This window comes from Arvicanthis niloticus, chromosome 20 (genome assembly GCF_011762505.2).
Source record: "Arvicanthis niloticus isolate mArvNil1 chromosome 20, mArvNil1.pat.X, whole genome shotgun sequence".
Classification (NCBI taxonomy): domain Eukaryota; kingdom Metazoa; phylum Chordata; class Mammalia; order Rodentia; family Muridae; genus Arvicanthis; species Arvicanthis niloticus.
In genome coordinates, this window is record NC_047677.1 from 16,542,083 (window position 1) to 16,557,259 (window position 15,177).

A 15,177-nucleotide genomic window follows, 5' to 3' on the forward strand; every position below is an offset into this window, starting at 1 on the left:
AGTCAAAGATAGTTGATGTAGCTAGGCTGGGTATTAGGTTACACTTCTGATTGAGCATTACCAAACTTATAAAGCCTTTGGTTAACATTTTTAAAAAGTGTATAAAAGCAAAAAGAAAAAGGGGGCATGGAATAGGGGTTTTCTGGGGGGGATGGGGAAAGGGGATGGCATCTGAAATGTAAATAAAATATCCAATAAAAAATAATAAAAAAGAAATACAGGCAGAGGAACAGAAAATCTATCAGTGAAACAATGACAGAAAATTTCCTATGTCTTGGGGAAGATACAGATAGCCATTTACTGGAGATATTTAGAATCTCAACTAGACACAATCAGAACAGAAACTATAATTAAACTTTATAATTAAATGCCAGAAGTACAGAAAAAAGTGTATGATGTGATATTCACAAAGAATCTATACAAAGTTTAAAGAGAGAAAAAGGAGAGATGCTTGAGAAGAACCAACAGGCTGGGTATTAGGTTACACTTCTGATTGAGCATTACCAAACTTATAAAATATGTTAAACATATTAAAATATGTATGAAAGAAGTATCAAATCACACATACCACATTTCTTAGAAGAAACTCCAAAAGCCAGGAAGGCTTCAGGGAAGAGGTTCAAGTCACAAAGGAAAATAGATTACTCTATTGAACCAAGTTATCATTCACAATAGAAAGAGAAATAAAGACCTTTTAAGACTAGCATAAACTAAAGAAATTCGTGATGCTGGAGAGGAATTCATTGGGTGAAATGAATACAATCGCCAAATGAGAATTAGGAACAAATCAAATACTGTCAATTCAGCAAAGCATCCCAAGTCTAGCAGTAATAAAGCAGAAATGAACACAGATTATTCCAAATAACTAGAATGGAAACAGAATCGGGGCAGGAATAGCACATGCCTTTCAACAGATAAGTGGTGCACATATATGGAATTAGGTTAGCTGATTGGATTAAAACAAGCCCTAACAGTTTGCTGCCTGCAAGAAACTCATTTTTACCAACAAAGGTATACATGGACCAAAAATGAAAGGATGGAAAATAATATTCTAAGCCAAGGAATCTGAAAGCAAGCAAGATTAACTATACTCAGATCTGACCAAACAGACTCAAGCCAAATTAGTTAGAAGAGACAATGGTCATGTCATATTGATAAAGGGACTGTAATAGGCCCCCAGACTTTAGCACAACTGACTCCATAATGAAAGTACCATTCAGGCCATAAAACTTAGCACATAGACATCTTCATCTGCCAAAACAAAAACAAAGACTGGCTAACCAAGACTTTCTATTCTTTCTATTTCTATTCTTTTTGGCTTAAACCCATGTCCGAGTAGTCTTCTCTTGTGGATATGCCACAACAGCGCTAAGCTGAGTGGGTATGGGATTGGTGTGGGGTGAGGTGGAGTGGGGTGTATCTGAATGTGACCAACAGACAACACATTAAATTCTCAAATAACTACTTTTTTTTTTTTTTTTTTTTTGTAAATAAAAGGAATGATGTGATTTAAGTGTGAAATGTCACCAACAGATTCACATGTTGAACATTTGGTCACCAGCTGCTGGTACTGCTTTGGAAAGCTATTGTTTATTTGGGTTGTGAAGTGTGGCCCCTTAAGATGGGACACTGGGGGGAAAACTTTTAGAGTCATAACTCAGTCTGCTTTTAGTCTGAGCTGTGTACTTCCTGACCTGCTGAGATGTGAAGACATGGCAACTGCACAGGCTCACTTGGAGAGTTTGGGTGCTGGGTGCTGGGTTTCAGCCAACCACACCCATCACGGACTGTGAGGCCTAAACTGCAAGCCAAGAAAAGCCTTTTCTCCCTTAAATTGCTCCTGTCAGGTACTTGTCACAGTGATGAGAGGGCAACTAACAGGGGTATCAAGAAGACACACCACTTCCATGAATAAACACTACTGGACATACAGTGAAAGATTTTCCCCAATGCAACAATGGTAGATCCTTTCAGTAGCTCATTGTCACTGATAGATCAATATTGCATCTAGACCAAAAATAAAATAAGATAATAAAAAAATCCTTTATAACCAGACAGAAGAATTCTCCACAAAATACTTGCGAATAGTAATTTTTATACGGTGATCCTCTCTCCATCCAGCCACAATGATTATTATCTTAAAAAGATAAATTCTGCAGGGTGGTAGAAGTGCAAACCTTTAATCCCAGTACTTGGGAGGCGGAGACAGGTGCAGACAGAGGCGGATCTCTGTGAGCTCCAGGCTAGCCTGGTGTACAAAGCAAGTTTCCAGGACAGACAGGGCCACACAGAGAAACCCTGCCTCAAAAAAAAAAAACAAAACAAACAAACAAAAAACAAAAAACAAACAAACAAACAAACAAAAAAAACCAAAATTAATTAATTAATTCTGGCAAAGACTAGAGAAAAAGGAATCCTTTTGTACAGTGTTGGTAGGGATGTAATTAGCACAATCACCACGGCAAATCTCAGATTTTATGGGTGATTCTTTGAGAGTTTAGGTGCTGGGTGCTGGGTTTCAGGGCTTCCTTTATGCTTGAGGAACAAAGACACTCACCTGTCGTTTTCCCCGACTTGGGAGGCCCCACAATCATAATCCTCACAGGCATAGTGGCTTTGGGTTTGGGTTGCCGGATGTATTTGATGGGGTTCATCATAAATTTCTCCTTAGTTTGCTTACTAGATAAGAAATAGATGTAGTGACGGTGGATTACAGCGTTCAGTGGGTTCTCTGCAGTCTCAACAGGCTTGATTGTCTCTCCTTCGCTTAGCTGTGATACAATTGAATTCACACTTCAGATCTAATTTATAAAGCACGTCCTTCAACACATTTGAAAAAAATGTAAGATATAAAACCATAATCTTCCTTACATAGCACTAAGCTGCTAATTGTTAACTATTAACAAAATAACTGTATACAAAATGCAGGTGGTTCCACAGCATATGCGGTCAGTGCAAGGCTTCCTAGCTGGTTATTAGCGTGTGACAATTACCTTCCTTCATCATGACTTGTGCTTACAATGAATGCTTCTGACTCTGGGTATGATTGTTACACTTATTCACAAACTAATTTATCCTCACAAACAGATCCGCTTCCACACGGTGGCTTCTATTTCCCCTCTCCCTTACAGTTCTTATGTTGAAACCCTTACTGCCAATGTGACTTTATGGAGAGAGGACCTTTATGGAGGCAGTTACAGCAAAATAATGTCCAAAAGGTAAACGATAGGCTGGGTGTTCTTAGAACAGGAGGAAGAGGCACGAGTGTGCGTACACAGAACGCTCCATATGAGAGGCCTGTAGATGGTGGCCAACTGCTAGACAAGGTGACAGGCCTCAAGCACAGCCTGCCACAGGCCTCTTATCCTTGGACGCCACCCTGGCACTACCACCCTGCATGTGCCTGACCTCGGAAGCAGGGTTGAGCCTGGTTAGTACTTGAATGGGAGGCCTTTAATAATACTATGGGAAAATAAATTACATGGCTAACCTGCCCTGTCTGGAGTTTCGCTGTAGTATCTGAAACAGGTTATACAGGTAAGTCCTGCGCGGTTGTCTTTTAGGATGGACAAATTTATTCTGCACTTTTGTACAGCTGAAATCCTGTCACATCATTAACAACAGCCATGAAATGTGAAACACGTGCTGGCAGAGTCAGCCTGAGGTGTGGATTTGGAATGGGGCAGCGTGAGGAACTGACTGATGTAGGGTTGATGATCTTTTGATGGTGGCATCTTTCCTGGACGTGGAAGAGTGGGTATGAGAGTGTGTCACGCTGCTTCCCTTTGAGAGTTATGGCAGAATGAGGACTTCATCAATGGTATCATCAGCACTGATGTTCATCCTGAGGGGAATGACATCCCTGGCTGGGAGTAAATGCTAGGGACACAAAGGAAGTCAGGTGGGCAGAGTGTTGGCTCCATGTTCTGTATCTTCTAGCAGAAGCAATGGTAAGGGTCAGAGGGCTCCATCTGAGCCCCCCAAATATTAATGGATAGCACTCTATAATATTTTCATTTTTTTCAAAATGACCACATCTTCCTAAGCAACGTTAAAAAAGTGAGGGGATGGTGGTTTCCTGATGACTTTTCTGACGTTACCTTTACAGGGTCCCAGTAGCCAAATGAGCTCATGTGTTTGTAGGTGAAGGCAAGCATTTTATGAGCGAGGTGTGAGGACACCGGGTAACACTTTTCAAAAATGCTTTCACGGTTTTCCACCAGGGGCCTCAATTTCAAATCCATTACATATTGTACAATGTGCATTTTCCTGGCTCCGTTGACCATAATTATTGGTATCAGAACTTTGTCGAATTCATCCTGATAAGAGAAATTACAAAGCTTGATGTATCTACTGTTTCTCAGTCACAGCATGTAGACACACATAGAAGGCTATCTAAGCTTTGGGAGGGGCTGCCATGGGAAGGGAAACCCGTGCTGACCTTGGAGGGACCCCTGCTGCTCTCCATCTGTGAATCCCTTACCTTGTTAAGTGATGCTGCCTGCCACCCAAAAACACACACATGCACACACACATGCACACACACACACTCACAGACATGCATAGACATGCACTCACACACACATGCACACATACACGCATTCACGCACACACGCATGCACACACACACTCGCATACGCATGCACACTCACATGCACGCACTCACACGCATGCATGCACACACTCACACAAATATGCACACATGCACACACAAATGCACACTCACACACTCACATGCACACACTCACATGCACACACTCACATACACACACACACTTTCACACACATGCACATATACACACTCACACACACGCATGCACTCACACACACTTACACACATGCACTCTCACATACATGTGCTCTCACACATGCACACACACGCACTCACACACACATGCACACTCACACACATGCACTCACACACATTCACACACACGCAAATGTGCACACTCACACTCGCACATGCACACACACACACACTCACACACACACACACACACACACACATGACAGTGACCCTAATCACCCTCTTTGCATTCCCAAATCGCTATTCTTTAAGTAGTGGTGAAGGGAGGGTCATAACCTGTATTGATTGGATATTATTTGTTTCTGTTTCAAATTTCTCCCCCAGCTCGTTTCTCAGGCGCTCGGTGGCGTCTCCTTCCTGTTCCTCGTCTTCCTCGCTCATCTCTTCCTCATCCTTTGGAAACTCTTCCTCAAGGATGTTCTCAATATCATCCTCATCTTCAGCATCTTCATCACTAAACTCCTCTTCTTCTCTATAAGAGCCCTAAGGAAAAAAACGGTCCCTTTACTTTTTATCTAAACCCTGTGTCATGTGACACTCTCATGTCATAACTCTGAATCAGTTGGCAGTGCTGTCCAAATGTGGCGGCTGGCGCCTAGACTTAATAATGGCTTCAAGGCACTGACATTGTGATGGTCCTTCAAGCAAGCAGACAGGATGCGAGGTGCTGTTTATGCCCAGAGCTGTCATGGTGTGTGTTTTTGATAATCTTTAGAGCTAGTATCTAACGCAGCTCAGAGATTATAAAATACTACCAGCTGCACTGCCAGCTGGAACAAGGTCTTTAAAATGGGAACTACCTATCTCACAGGATGGAAACTGGGAGCAGTATGCAGGCCTGGGGGGCGGGTTGTCTTGATTGTGTGGGAGGGCCCAGCCCACTGTGGGTGGTCCCAGCCGTATTAAAAAAAAAAAAAAAAAAAAAACCAGACTGAGTAGACTAGCAGGAGCAAGCCAGTAAGCAGCAGTCTTCCACAGCCTCTGGATTAACTCCTGCCTCCAGGTTCCTACCTTGAGTTCCTATTCTGCCTTCCCTGGATGATGAACTACAGGCTCTAAGAGGAAATAAACCCTTCCTCCTCAGGTTGCTTTTGGTCATGGTGTTTTATCACAGCAGCAAAAATTAAAATAAAAAACAATTTAATTGCTTATTACATTTAGTTTGTGTGTGTGTGTGTGTGTGTGTGTGTGCTTTCTCTCCCTGTTGGTATTAGAGATTGCCCAGTTTCTTTTGTGGTTCTAGGACTGCGTTGAGGGCCTTGTACATGCCAGTTGGATACTCCAAGACTGAGTTACTCCTACCCTTACTTGAATTTTATTTTAAATATAAATAGGGTATTCCTTTTTCTTTTTCTATAGAGCTGCCTTGAAAGCTGGAAATGTGCTTAAATTTCTTCTCATATCAGAACATATATTTCCTTGTTAACAATATCTCAACGACCCCACAGCATCACCATCTATTCAGCTCCTTCTCCGTTTTAAAGAGCAGTTTGGGAGTCAGTAATGTGATGCTTGTGATGTTCTGGCTTCCTCTCCTGCTCACCATCAGGAGCAGAGCTACCATCTTCCACTCTGCCGGGTCTTTGATTTTAGTCTTGCTTCTATTCTTCATTTTGCAGTTGAGTACTTATAATTCTAACTACCTTCAAATCTGCTTATTGAACCACCATCTGTCCTGATTCTCTGCAATTAGAGAGGATGTCTGCACACTCTCTCGCTTCTCCCCGTCTCCAGATTCTCACATGTCCCCCCCTTCCCTCTAACTGTGGCTCAGCATTTAGTTCTTCCTGTAGAAACGGGCACTACATAAAACAAACAAACAACAATCTGTTTTTGATTGCTTCTGCAAATGAAATCCAATGGACAGAACTGACTCCTTTGAACGACAGAACCTTCGTTATCACAGCAGCAAGCAGAGACCCAGGGATACATATGTAGCTGGATCCAAAGCATAACCCAGTCTTGGGCACTGTTTCTCTGTCTGGGCCAACGTTATTTCTCTTCTTAGTCAAAAGCACGGCTGGTTTTCACTGTCCCTACATCTGCCTGCCAGATCTCAACCCTCAGTCCCAGCTGCCCTGAGGGTATTTGCTTTATTTTCCCCTTACTGTTCTTTCCATGTGGGTAAAAGAATTGTCATTCACTGTAGCAACTGGCTACTTCATGTAAGAGGTGTTATTCAAAGGTCTTAAATATATGAAAAGATTTCCATTTTACCTCCACAATTTGTAAACAATTTTTAAAAAACATACAGACGTCCAAGTTGAAACTGACTAGACTTAAAATTTTTAGAGGTATTGTCTTGGCTATCTGTCATCAGATGGTTAGTAAGATGTCTGAAAAAGTCCTGTCCTCATTTCTGCACAGGCACTTTCCAATTTTTATTACTACCACCACCACACCACCACCATCACCACCACCACCACCATCACCATCATCACCACCACCATCAGCATCATCCTTTTGAGACAGGTTCTCACTATGAAGCCCTGGCTGGCTTGTAACCCACCATATAAATCAAGCTGGCCTCAGGCTCACAGAGATTCTCCTGCCTCTGCCTCCTGAGTGCTGGGATAAAGGTGTATGCCATCACATGCTTTAAAAAAAAAACACAGAGAAACTTTGGAAATGATTGTGGTCTTATCTTTATGACTGCCATTCTCAAATTTCATGTAGGTTTGTCTAACGTGTGTGTATTTTTGATGTTCTGCTTGGCATCGTGTAAGCTCCTTCAGGACACATTCCTGCTCTCCTGGTATTTCTTAGCCAGTTCCCACCCACCCACATCTCTGAACTCCAGCTTGGGTGAATCCCCCTCGACTCACCCCATAGATACAGAGCTCTTTCATGGTTCTTGTGTTTTGTTCTATATTTTTGGAAATGTGTTTCCTTTTTACTCTTCTGTTTACCTTTATCTTAGATAATTTTAGATTTCACGAACTCCCTTTCTCTCTCTGATTTTTCATACTGTCCTGGTTTTTTTGTATTTTGTTTGTTTTTTTAATTACAGTTCAGTTAATTAATTGGTTTTGTGTTTGTCTGCTGGGAGACACATGTGGAGGTCAGAGGGCAGCTTGGAGGACTTCTACCATGAGGGTTCTGGGATGGAACTTGAGCTGCCAGGCAGGATGACAGAGCCTTTTCCTACTGAGCCACCTGACCAGCTCTACATTTTGTTTAGTGGTACAAATTTCTTCTTGAAATTTTCTGAAAACTTCTGAGGAAAATTAGAACTTTTTTAATGTTTAGTGATGTTCCCTGGGTTGCAACTTAATTTCTTGGCCAACTATTTTGTTCATTCCTAGAATTCTCAGTTTTGCTCATAACTTTTCTCAAGAATATGGTACTTACCTTATAATTTATTTATTTATAAATGAAAGACTAAATTGATGGATTTAGAGCAAAGTAGCTCTCTCCGGATGTAAGTAATGTTGCATCATATTTGAATTTAAGATGTGAGGAAGAGAAGAAGCAGGAAGTCTAAGTCTTGCTCAGGAGATGGAAGACACCAACCAACATTCTGAGGCACTACTGTCTGTTGTCAGTTTGTTTAATTTCTTTAGAAATTATCTACATTCTTTCATTATAGGACAGACAAATGCCACTGGTACATGAGGGACTGACAGAATCACTCTAATCAATTTTACTGCAACATATCCCTTTAGACTTTTTATGGTGGTTTGAATGATAAGGCCCCTATAGGCTCCTATGTTTGAATCTTGGTCTCAATTGCTGGAACTATTTGGGAAGGATTAGGAGGTGTGGCCTTGTGGGAGGAGGCATGTCACTGGGGGTGGGGTTTGAGGTTTAAAAAACATGCCACTCCCAGTGTGCTCTCTGCCTCTTATTTTCAGCTTAGAGATATGAGCTCTCGAGCTCTCAGTGAGCTGTTCCAGTATCTGTGCCTTCATTCCACCACAATGGACTGTAAGCCTCTGAAATAGTAAGCCCAACTAAATGCTTTCTGTTATACATTGCCTTGGTCATGGTGTTTATTCACAGCAATAGAAAAGTAACTAAGACACATTATACACAATCAAATTATAGGTAAATGATGAATTGTGTTCTGTCTTTCTTTATATATGCTGTTTTATGGTGCTGGGGATTGAATCCAGACCCACTAGACAAGGCTGCCACTAATACACATTTCCAGTATTATGCATTAGTTCTTAGCACATGAATTTGACAAGGACCTATGGAGTAAGATTCACTTTGTGAATTCTTAGGTCAAGATTCTAAGAATATTTACAGCAGATGATCTGATAGAGCCTCGGCCTAATTCTTTAGAATGAATATATATATATATATATATATATATATATATATATATATATATACACACATATATATATTTTTCGTAAATGGCAATTTACTCTTCTTTAGTTGCACCCTGCCCCCCAGCCCTGACATCTTGTCAGTCTTCATTATAGGAGATACATATTCCAAACTTCATGATCTTAGGAGTTTTGCTTCCACCACCAAGAAGGAAGCTCATTCTCCCTCCTTTCCCCTCTTCCTTCTTTTTCTCCTTCCCCTTTCTTTCCCCATCTCCCCCTTTTCTTCCCTCTCTATCTCATCCAATGGCCCAAAGAGTGATCAAAACTAGACACTTGGACAAACAGTAAGAATTAGAAGGAAACAGCTAGGCAACGGTGACTTCAGATTCTAGGTGTTTGTCCAGATGGCAGCCTCTGTTACGTGTACATCCTGGTCACTAAAATTTTAGCAAGAAGTCTACTGTTTGTTTGTTTTTATTTTTTGTTTTTTTTTTTTTCTTTCTGGAGCGAACAGGGAAAAGAAACTATAATCGGCATCACTAGAGAGTAAAGAAAACTTCAGAGAACAGAGTGAGGGAAAGCCATGCCACATTAAATGCCTGGATGCTCTCTCCAAGTGTTCTGCTCACCTGGGACGTCAGAGGACCATTCCTTAACAGTGTACCTGGGTCGCTGCCCAGTGCAGGAAAAGCAGAGTACGCTTGCCCTCACAAGGTTAACTCCTGCCCAAACCAAACTCCAAGCTCTTTGAAGGCACATAAAAGCATCCAGAACCTAGACTCATAATGTTTATCACTGAAGAACATAAGTCTCACATTACTCAGGATATTAGGGATTCAGAAACCGTGGCCCAGTCTCAAGAAAATAACACTGACTGAATGCCTGTCCCATTTGCTGGAGTCACTGACCAGGAGTTTGAGAGCAGGTACTACGGCCTTGCAGGATAGAGATGGAAAACATGAACGCCAGGCATGTGGAGTTTTTAGGATTAAGAATGATAATGCTTGAAACAAAGTTTTTTGAGTTCACTTAACGGTGGGATGGAGATAGCAGGAGGGATGTTTGGTGATTTTTGAGGATACATTAATAGAATTAGTTAATTTAAAGGGGGATGGTGATTAAAAATTCAACAGAGCCCAGGGAATATGAGATACATGGGTAGAGCTAAACAACTCTGTGGAGGAAGACAGCTACAGATTTTCAAAAGGTTTAGTAGGTCTTAAATTGAATTCATATCAAGTAAATAATAGATAAGTGCATTGTAATAAAAATTTTGGGGAAAAATGCAAAGGAGAACAGGTGCATTTGTCTGAGAGCAGGTGCATCTGAGAGCAAGTGAAACTGGAAACAGGTGCATCTGAGAGCAGGTGCATCTGAGAGCAGGTGCAGCTGAGAATAGCCAGAGGGAAATGATGCTTCAAAAAGTTATGTTCTCATCTTGCCACTTTTTGTAATCTCAGAGGAAGACAAAAGGAACTGAAAAAATGGAAAATACCCAGAGAAATTTAAAAGAGAGTAATTTCCCTTATTACTCAAAAACATGAATGTTCAAAACAAGAAGATAGCCTTCTTTTCTCAAGTAGTTTCTAATGTTTTTAGGCACGTGGTAGAGCATAAAGAATATAGATGTGTTAGCGTGGAAGAAAATAAACCCACACTGTTACAAAAAAATAATACTGACTCCAAGAAGAATGTAGAAAAAAGGAACACACACACACATTTTGTGTGTGTGTGTTTATATATGTATATATATATTTCTAGCAATATATATACATATATATGTATCAAGCAATATATATACATATATATGTATATATATGTATATATATGTATATATATACATATATATACATATATATGTATATATATATATATATGCTAGAACAATCACTGAAAATAGAACCAGAAGCTATAACCCTAAAGTCATAGGAAATGTAAAGAAATCCCAGACTGAGTGTGGTAGTCTATGCCTTAAATCCCAAAACTTGGAAGACAGAGGCAAGCAGATCTCTGTAGTTCAAGGTCGGCCTAGTCTGCAGATGGCTGATCATAGAATGATCTGACCTAAAAACATAAAAAAGTTCAAATATACTCAAATAATCCAAAGAAGGTCCCAAAGGGTTGACAGGAAGCCGAAACCAGCACACGTACACAAAGCACATAAAATCTATTGTCTCACAGGACAGTAGTAGGTCATGAGTGTACTCTGTCACAGGATCCTGTCAGTGGAAGAGGCTGGGGGAGAGGCCATGCCTGGGCAGATGCTTACACGGGATAGTGATGGGGATTATGGTTCTAATGCTTGTGGATTAGAGAGAAAATGGGCAAGGAAGAAGGGAGAGACTTGCCTGACCCTGAGGGCCTTCTGATGCACAGGCACATTGTTCCGATTGCCCAGGTCCCATATGCTCTGTGGGGGTTCGATTGCCTTCCACGGCTGCATTTGGAGACACTATTCTGAACTATTTGGTTTCAATGTCTTGAGTCTCAGTCTTCGATTTATTCCAAAATGTCACCTGTGGGTCAACATCTGAGCCCACACACTCTAACCTCTGCTGACCTGAGAAGACACTGAGATGGTCTTGCCCTGGACCCTGTTTCACTCTCTTTTGACCCCTGAATTTGTGTTTCCCTCAGTACAGTGTCTGTACTTGTGACTCACCCAGGGCGACTAGTGATTTTGTTGATTTGCCGTTCTTGCTCTTCCAGGGTCTCTCCTTCCTGTGACTTTCAATAGAAGAGACCCACACGCCAGAGAAGGCCCAGAGGCAGAGCCAGTGGACAGGAGGAGAACAGATTCTAGAAAGATCTGGGATCTAGTTTAGAGAAATTTCTTTAATCACGTTCTGAGGCAAAGTTTCCACAAGATGGCGACGTTTCCCCGTACGCTCTATAGAAACAGTGGGCTGCTGAAACCAACCTGTGGGTTACTAAGGTTTTCTTTGCTGCTAAAAAGTCTTTGCATGTGTTCCTGAGTTGGTTTTAGGAGGGTAGATCAGGTATGCTGCCATTCCCCTCCCTTCCCTCATCCCCAAGTGGGGGAAGCTGGGGTCAACACCTAATGTAAAGAATTTAAAGCGAATACAACACTATTTCTGCAATGCAGACAATTAAGTATGTTGTGGGCAGTGGTCATCTACACACACTCACACCTTTCCCAGTGTTTATCTGAAAATGTGAAGGCTCAGTGGGCGCCCACCACTGCCTGAAGACTCCTTTCTGGTGTGTCGGGACCCAGCTGATCTCAGAGGCGTCCCTCTACTGTTGACAAGCTTGCCAAGAACCAACCAAAGCCTCTCACTCTGGAGCCCACTGAGAAGCTGGCCCAGGATCTGAAGGCTATCAAGTGTGTAGAGTGCTCTGCTCACACAGAACAGCCTAAGAAATGTGTGTGACAAAGCAAGATTGGCTGCCCTGGAGCCTCTAGAAGCACAGAAGAAGCAAGGCGTCTCTCTAGAGTCCTTTCTGACTGCTGGTGTTGTCATCATACCAAAGCAATGTTTAAATCAAACAGAAGATTAAAAATTAAAATTTAGCCAGGCAGTGGTGGCGCACGCCTTTAATCCCAGCACTTGAGAGGCAGAGGCAGGTGGATTTCTGAGTTCGAGGCCAGCCTGGTCTACAGAGTGAGTTCCAGGACAGCCAGGGCTACACAGAGAAACCCTGTGTCAAAAAAAAAAATTTAAAATTTATTTCGCAATAGTGATAAATGACCTACATCTGTCCACAGGTACTATGTGAGGTGAGGCCAATGGTGTTCCCTCTGCCCATGTTTCCATAAAGCTGCTAGGAAAAAAAATTCAATACCCAGAATGAATTTTCAATAAGTCTCAAGGGCTAAGTGGGAAGAGGCGTCTGTCTGTAGTTAAACAGCCTGGGCTCTATCCCAGGATCCACAGGGTGGAATGAGAAAACCAACCCCTGAAGTCCTAAACAGTCCTCTGACCTCAACATACACACTATGGCATGCAGGTCTCTCCCTCTCACACACACAATAATAAAATTAATTCTAGGAGTTTATTCTTATAGTTTGGTGTATAAATTATTTTAGTGGGGTAATCAATTTTATGAAGAACAAGTTTTAGTGGAAAATTTATAATATACTATTTTCTACAAAGTAGAACACTATGTCTTTGAATTTTTAAAAAAGAAGAAATCACATTATTTCAGTACTAACAAGTACAAACATAATAAATTGGGATCATTTAAAATTTATTCTAAATATTAACTTCCACTTTTAAAAATCAAGACCTTTCTACATAGTCAAGGCCCTGATTTACCTAAAGAATAATAATAATAAAAAAAGTATTAGCGACTAGAGAAATAATTTCACCCACTTCCAGTGAAAACTCTAAGCCTGAAAGAGACTAAATAAGTGGTTGGGAGTTATGATTCAATTAGGAGTCTTTGGTCTCAGTTTTATCACACTGAAGGGATAGCAGTAAAACAGGATATAACCAGTAAGAACTGGAGAGAACTTACCAGTTTTGGTCTGCTATATCCCAAAGTCTGGACTCCTTTTGGCAATTCTTTGCTGAGAAATGCAAAGTGAGTATGCAGGCAACACTAGCGACTCCCATGGGCTTTTGGTGGTTAACTAACGGTTGTTGAGTCCAGGTTACAGTGTCATTTTGAGTGTAAATGTTAGTCTGACAGTTAAGACAGGGCTACAACATGTTTGCTGATGAAATTAGCTCTGGTGAAGGGTTATGTAAATTCTTGAAGTAAGATCAGGCATGAAAGCTGGTTAATGCTTAATGCATGGAGGAATGCTTGGTAATGGATAAGGTGGGAGAAATGAAGGGAGGGAGGGAAGAAGGGAGGGAGGGAGGGAGGAAGAGAGGGAAGGAGGGAGAAAGGGAGGAAGGAAGAGAGAAGGAAGAGAGGGAAGAAGGAAAGAAGGGAGGAAGAAAGGAGGAAGGGAGGGAGGGAAGGAAGAAAGAAGGGAGGAGAAAAGAAGGGAAGGAGGGAGGAAGGGAGAGAGGAGGAAGGGAAGAAGGGAGAAAGGAGAAAGGACAGAGGGAAGGCAAGCATGCAGGCAGGCAAGCTTGTAGAGGCCAATCCTGAAGCAGAGGCTGTCTGCTCTTTGAGAGTTAGGTCCATCACAGAGGGGAAAGCCTGTGATGGACTGTGCAGCTGGGACACTCCTAACTTCCTCACATCTTGGAAGAGCAGGAAGAGTGGACAGGAAGTGAGGTTGGACTCTAACCTCAAGGCCTAACATCAACGACCCATTTCCCACAGTAAGTGGGTAGAGTTTCTACAACTTTCTAAAACCAAGACAAACACCCAAGCCTGGGTAGGGGTGTGGGTGGGAGAAGACAGTACTTCACACTTAAAACACAATACCTGTCTAGTTTTATCTCCTACTACTTCTGTATCCTTGAGTGGTTATGCAATAACCACAGATCAACTAGTTTGATGTGGGGACAATTGTTCTCCAGATAAAACAAAACCCTAGGTCTTCCAGGGTGGCTAGACACTGTAGAAACTTAAAATTAATAAAAAGCTCTGATTTTGGTTTTAAACTCAAACATTAACTTCCCCCAGGGATACATCCCGGGAAGAGCACATTTCAAAGACTCAGACATTCCAGGAAGAAAGACCCAAGATAGTAGTTTATTAACACTTAACACAGTAAAACCTGGGTAAATAGAAGCTACTTAAGCTGACCTTCTTTGTTAGGTGCAAATTTGGGTTACTTAGCAACCAGGCATGGGAACAGAAACTAAGCTTGGGAACAGCTGTTAAAGTCAGCCCTTGTAGTTATTAAGAGGTAAAACTGCCTTTATGAGTGTGAATATAGTATAAATTCTGCCCCCAACTCTAATTCGGGGCTCTTTTGCCTACATACAGGGGAGCCCTGGTGCACCAGTCTCAATAAACCTCATGTTATTACAGCGAGTCCTGTGAGTTCTCTGGGGGAGCGCGTCCCTTGGTTTTGGATACTTAGAATCCAACAACACCACACCAAGCATCCCCAGGCTCTCTCCTCCACCTCATTTCACATCCTGATATCCAGAGTTTAGTTTCAGGTCAATTTCATAGGTTCCATTTTTCCTCACGCCTACGCTTTCAGCCTGTCCTTGTGGA

The 15,177-nt window shown here is 41.7% G+C and overlaps 1 protein-coding gene across 8 annotated transcripts in view; it reads right to left on the reverse strand.

Moving 5' to 3' along the window:
* Ak9 (adenylate kinase 9) overlaps positions 1-15,177 on the reverse strand; it is a 134,202-nt gene that overhangs the window by 26,320 nt on the left and 92,705 nt on the right. For 6 of the 8 annotated variants that reach the window (XR_013105481.1, XR_013105483.1, XR_013105482.1 and 3 more), the window contains exons 29-31: positions 5,084-5,290; positions 4,101-4,319; positions 2,558-2,771 (exon numbers count right to left, since the gene is read on the reverse strand). Coding sequence is in view for 4 of the 8 variants with exons in the window: in XM_076917159.1 (XP_076773274.1) it covers positions 2,558-2,771; positions 4,101-4,319; positions 5,084-5,290 (640 nt within the window). In the remaining 4 variants the exon portion in view is untranslated. The remainder of the gene's footprint in view (positions 1-2,557; positions 2,772-4,100; positions 4,320-5,083; positions 5,291-15,177) is intronic. The other 2 variants (XM_076917161.1, XM_076917160.1) reach the window with 1 other exon arrangement.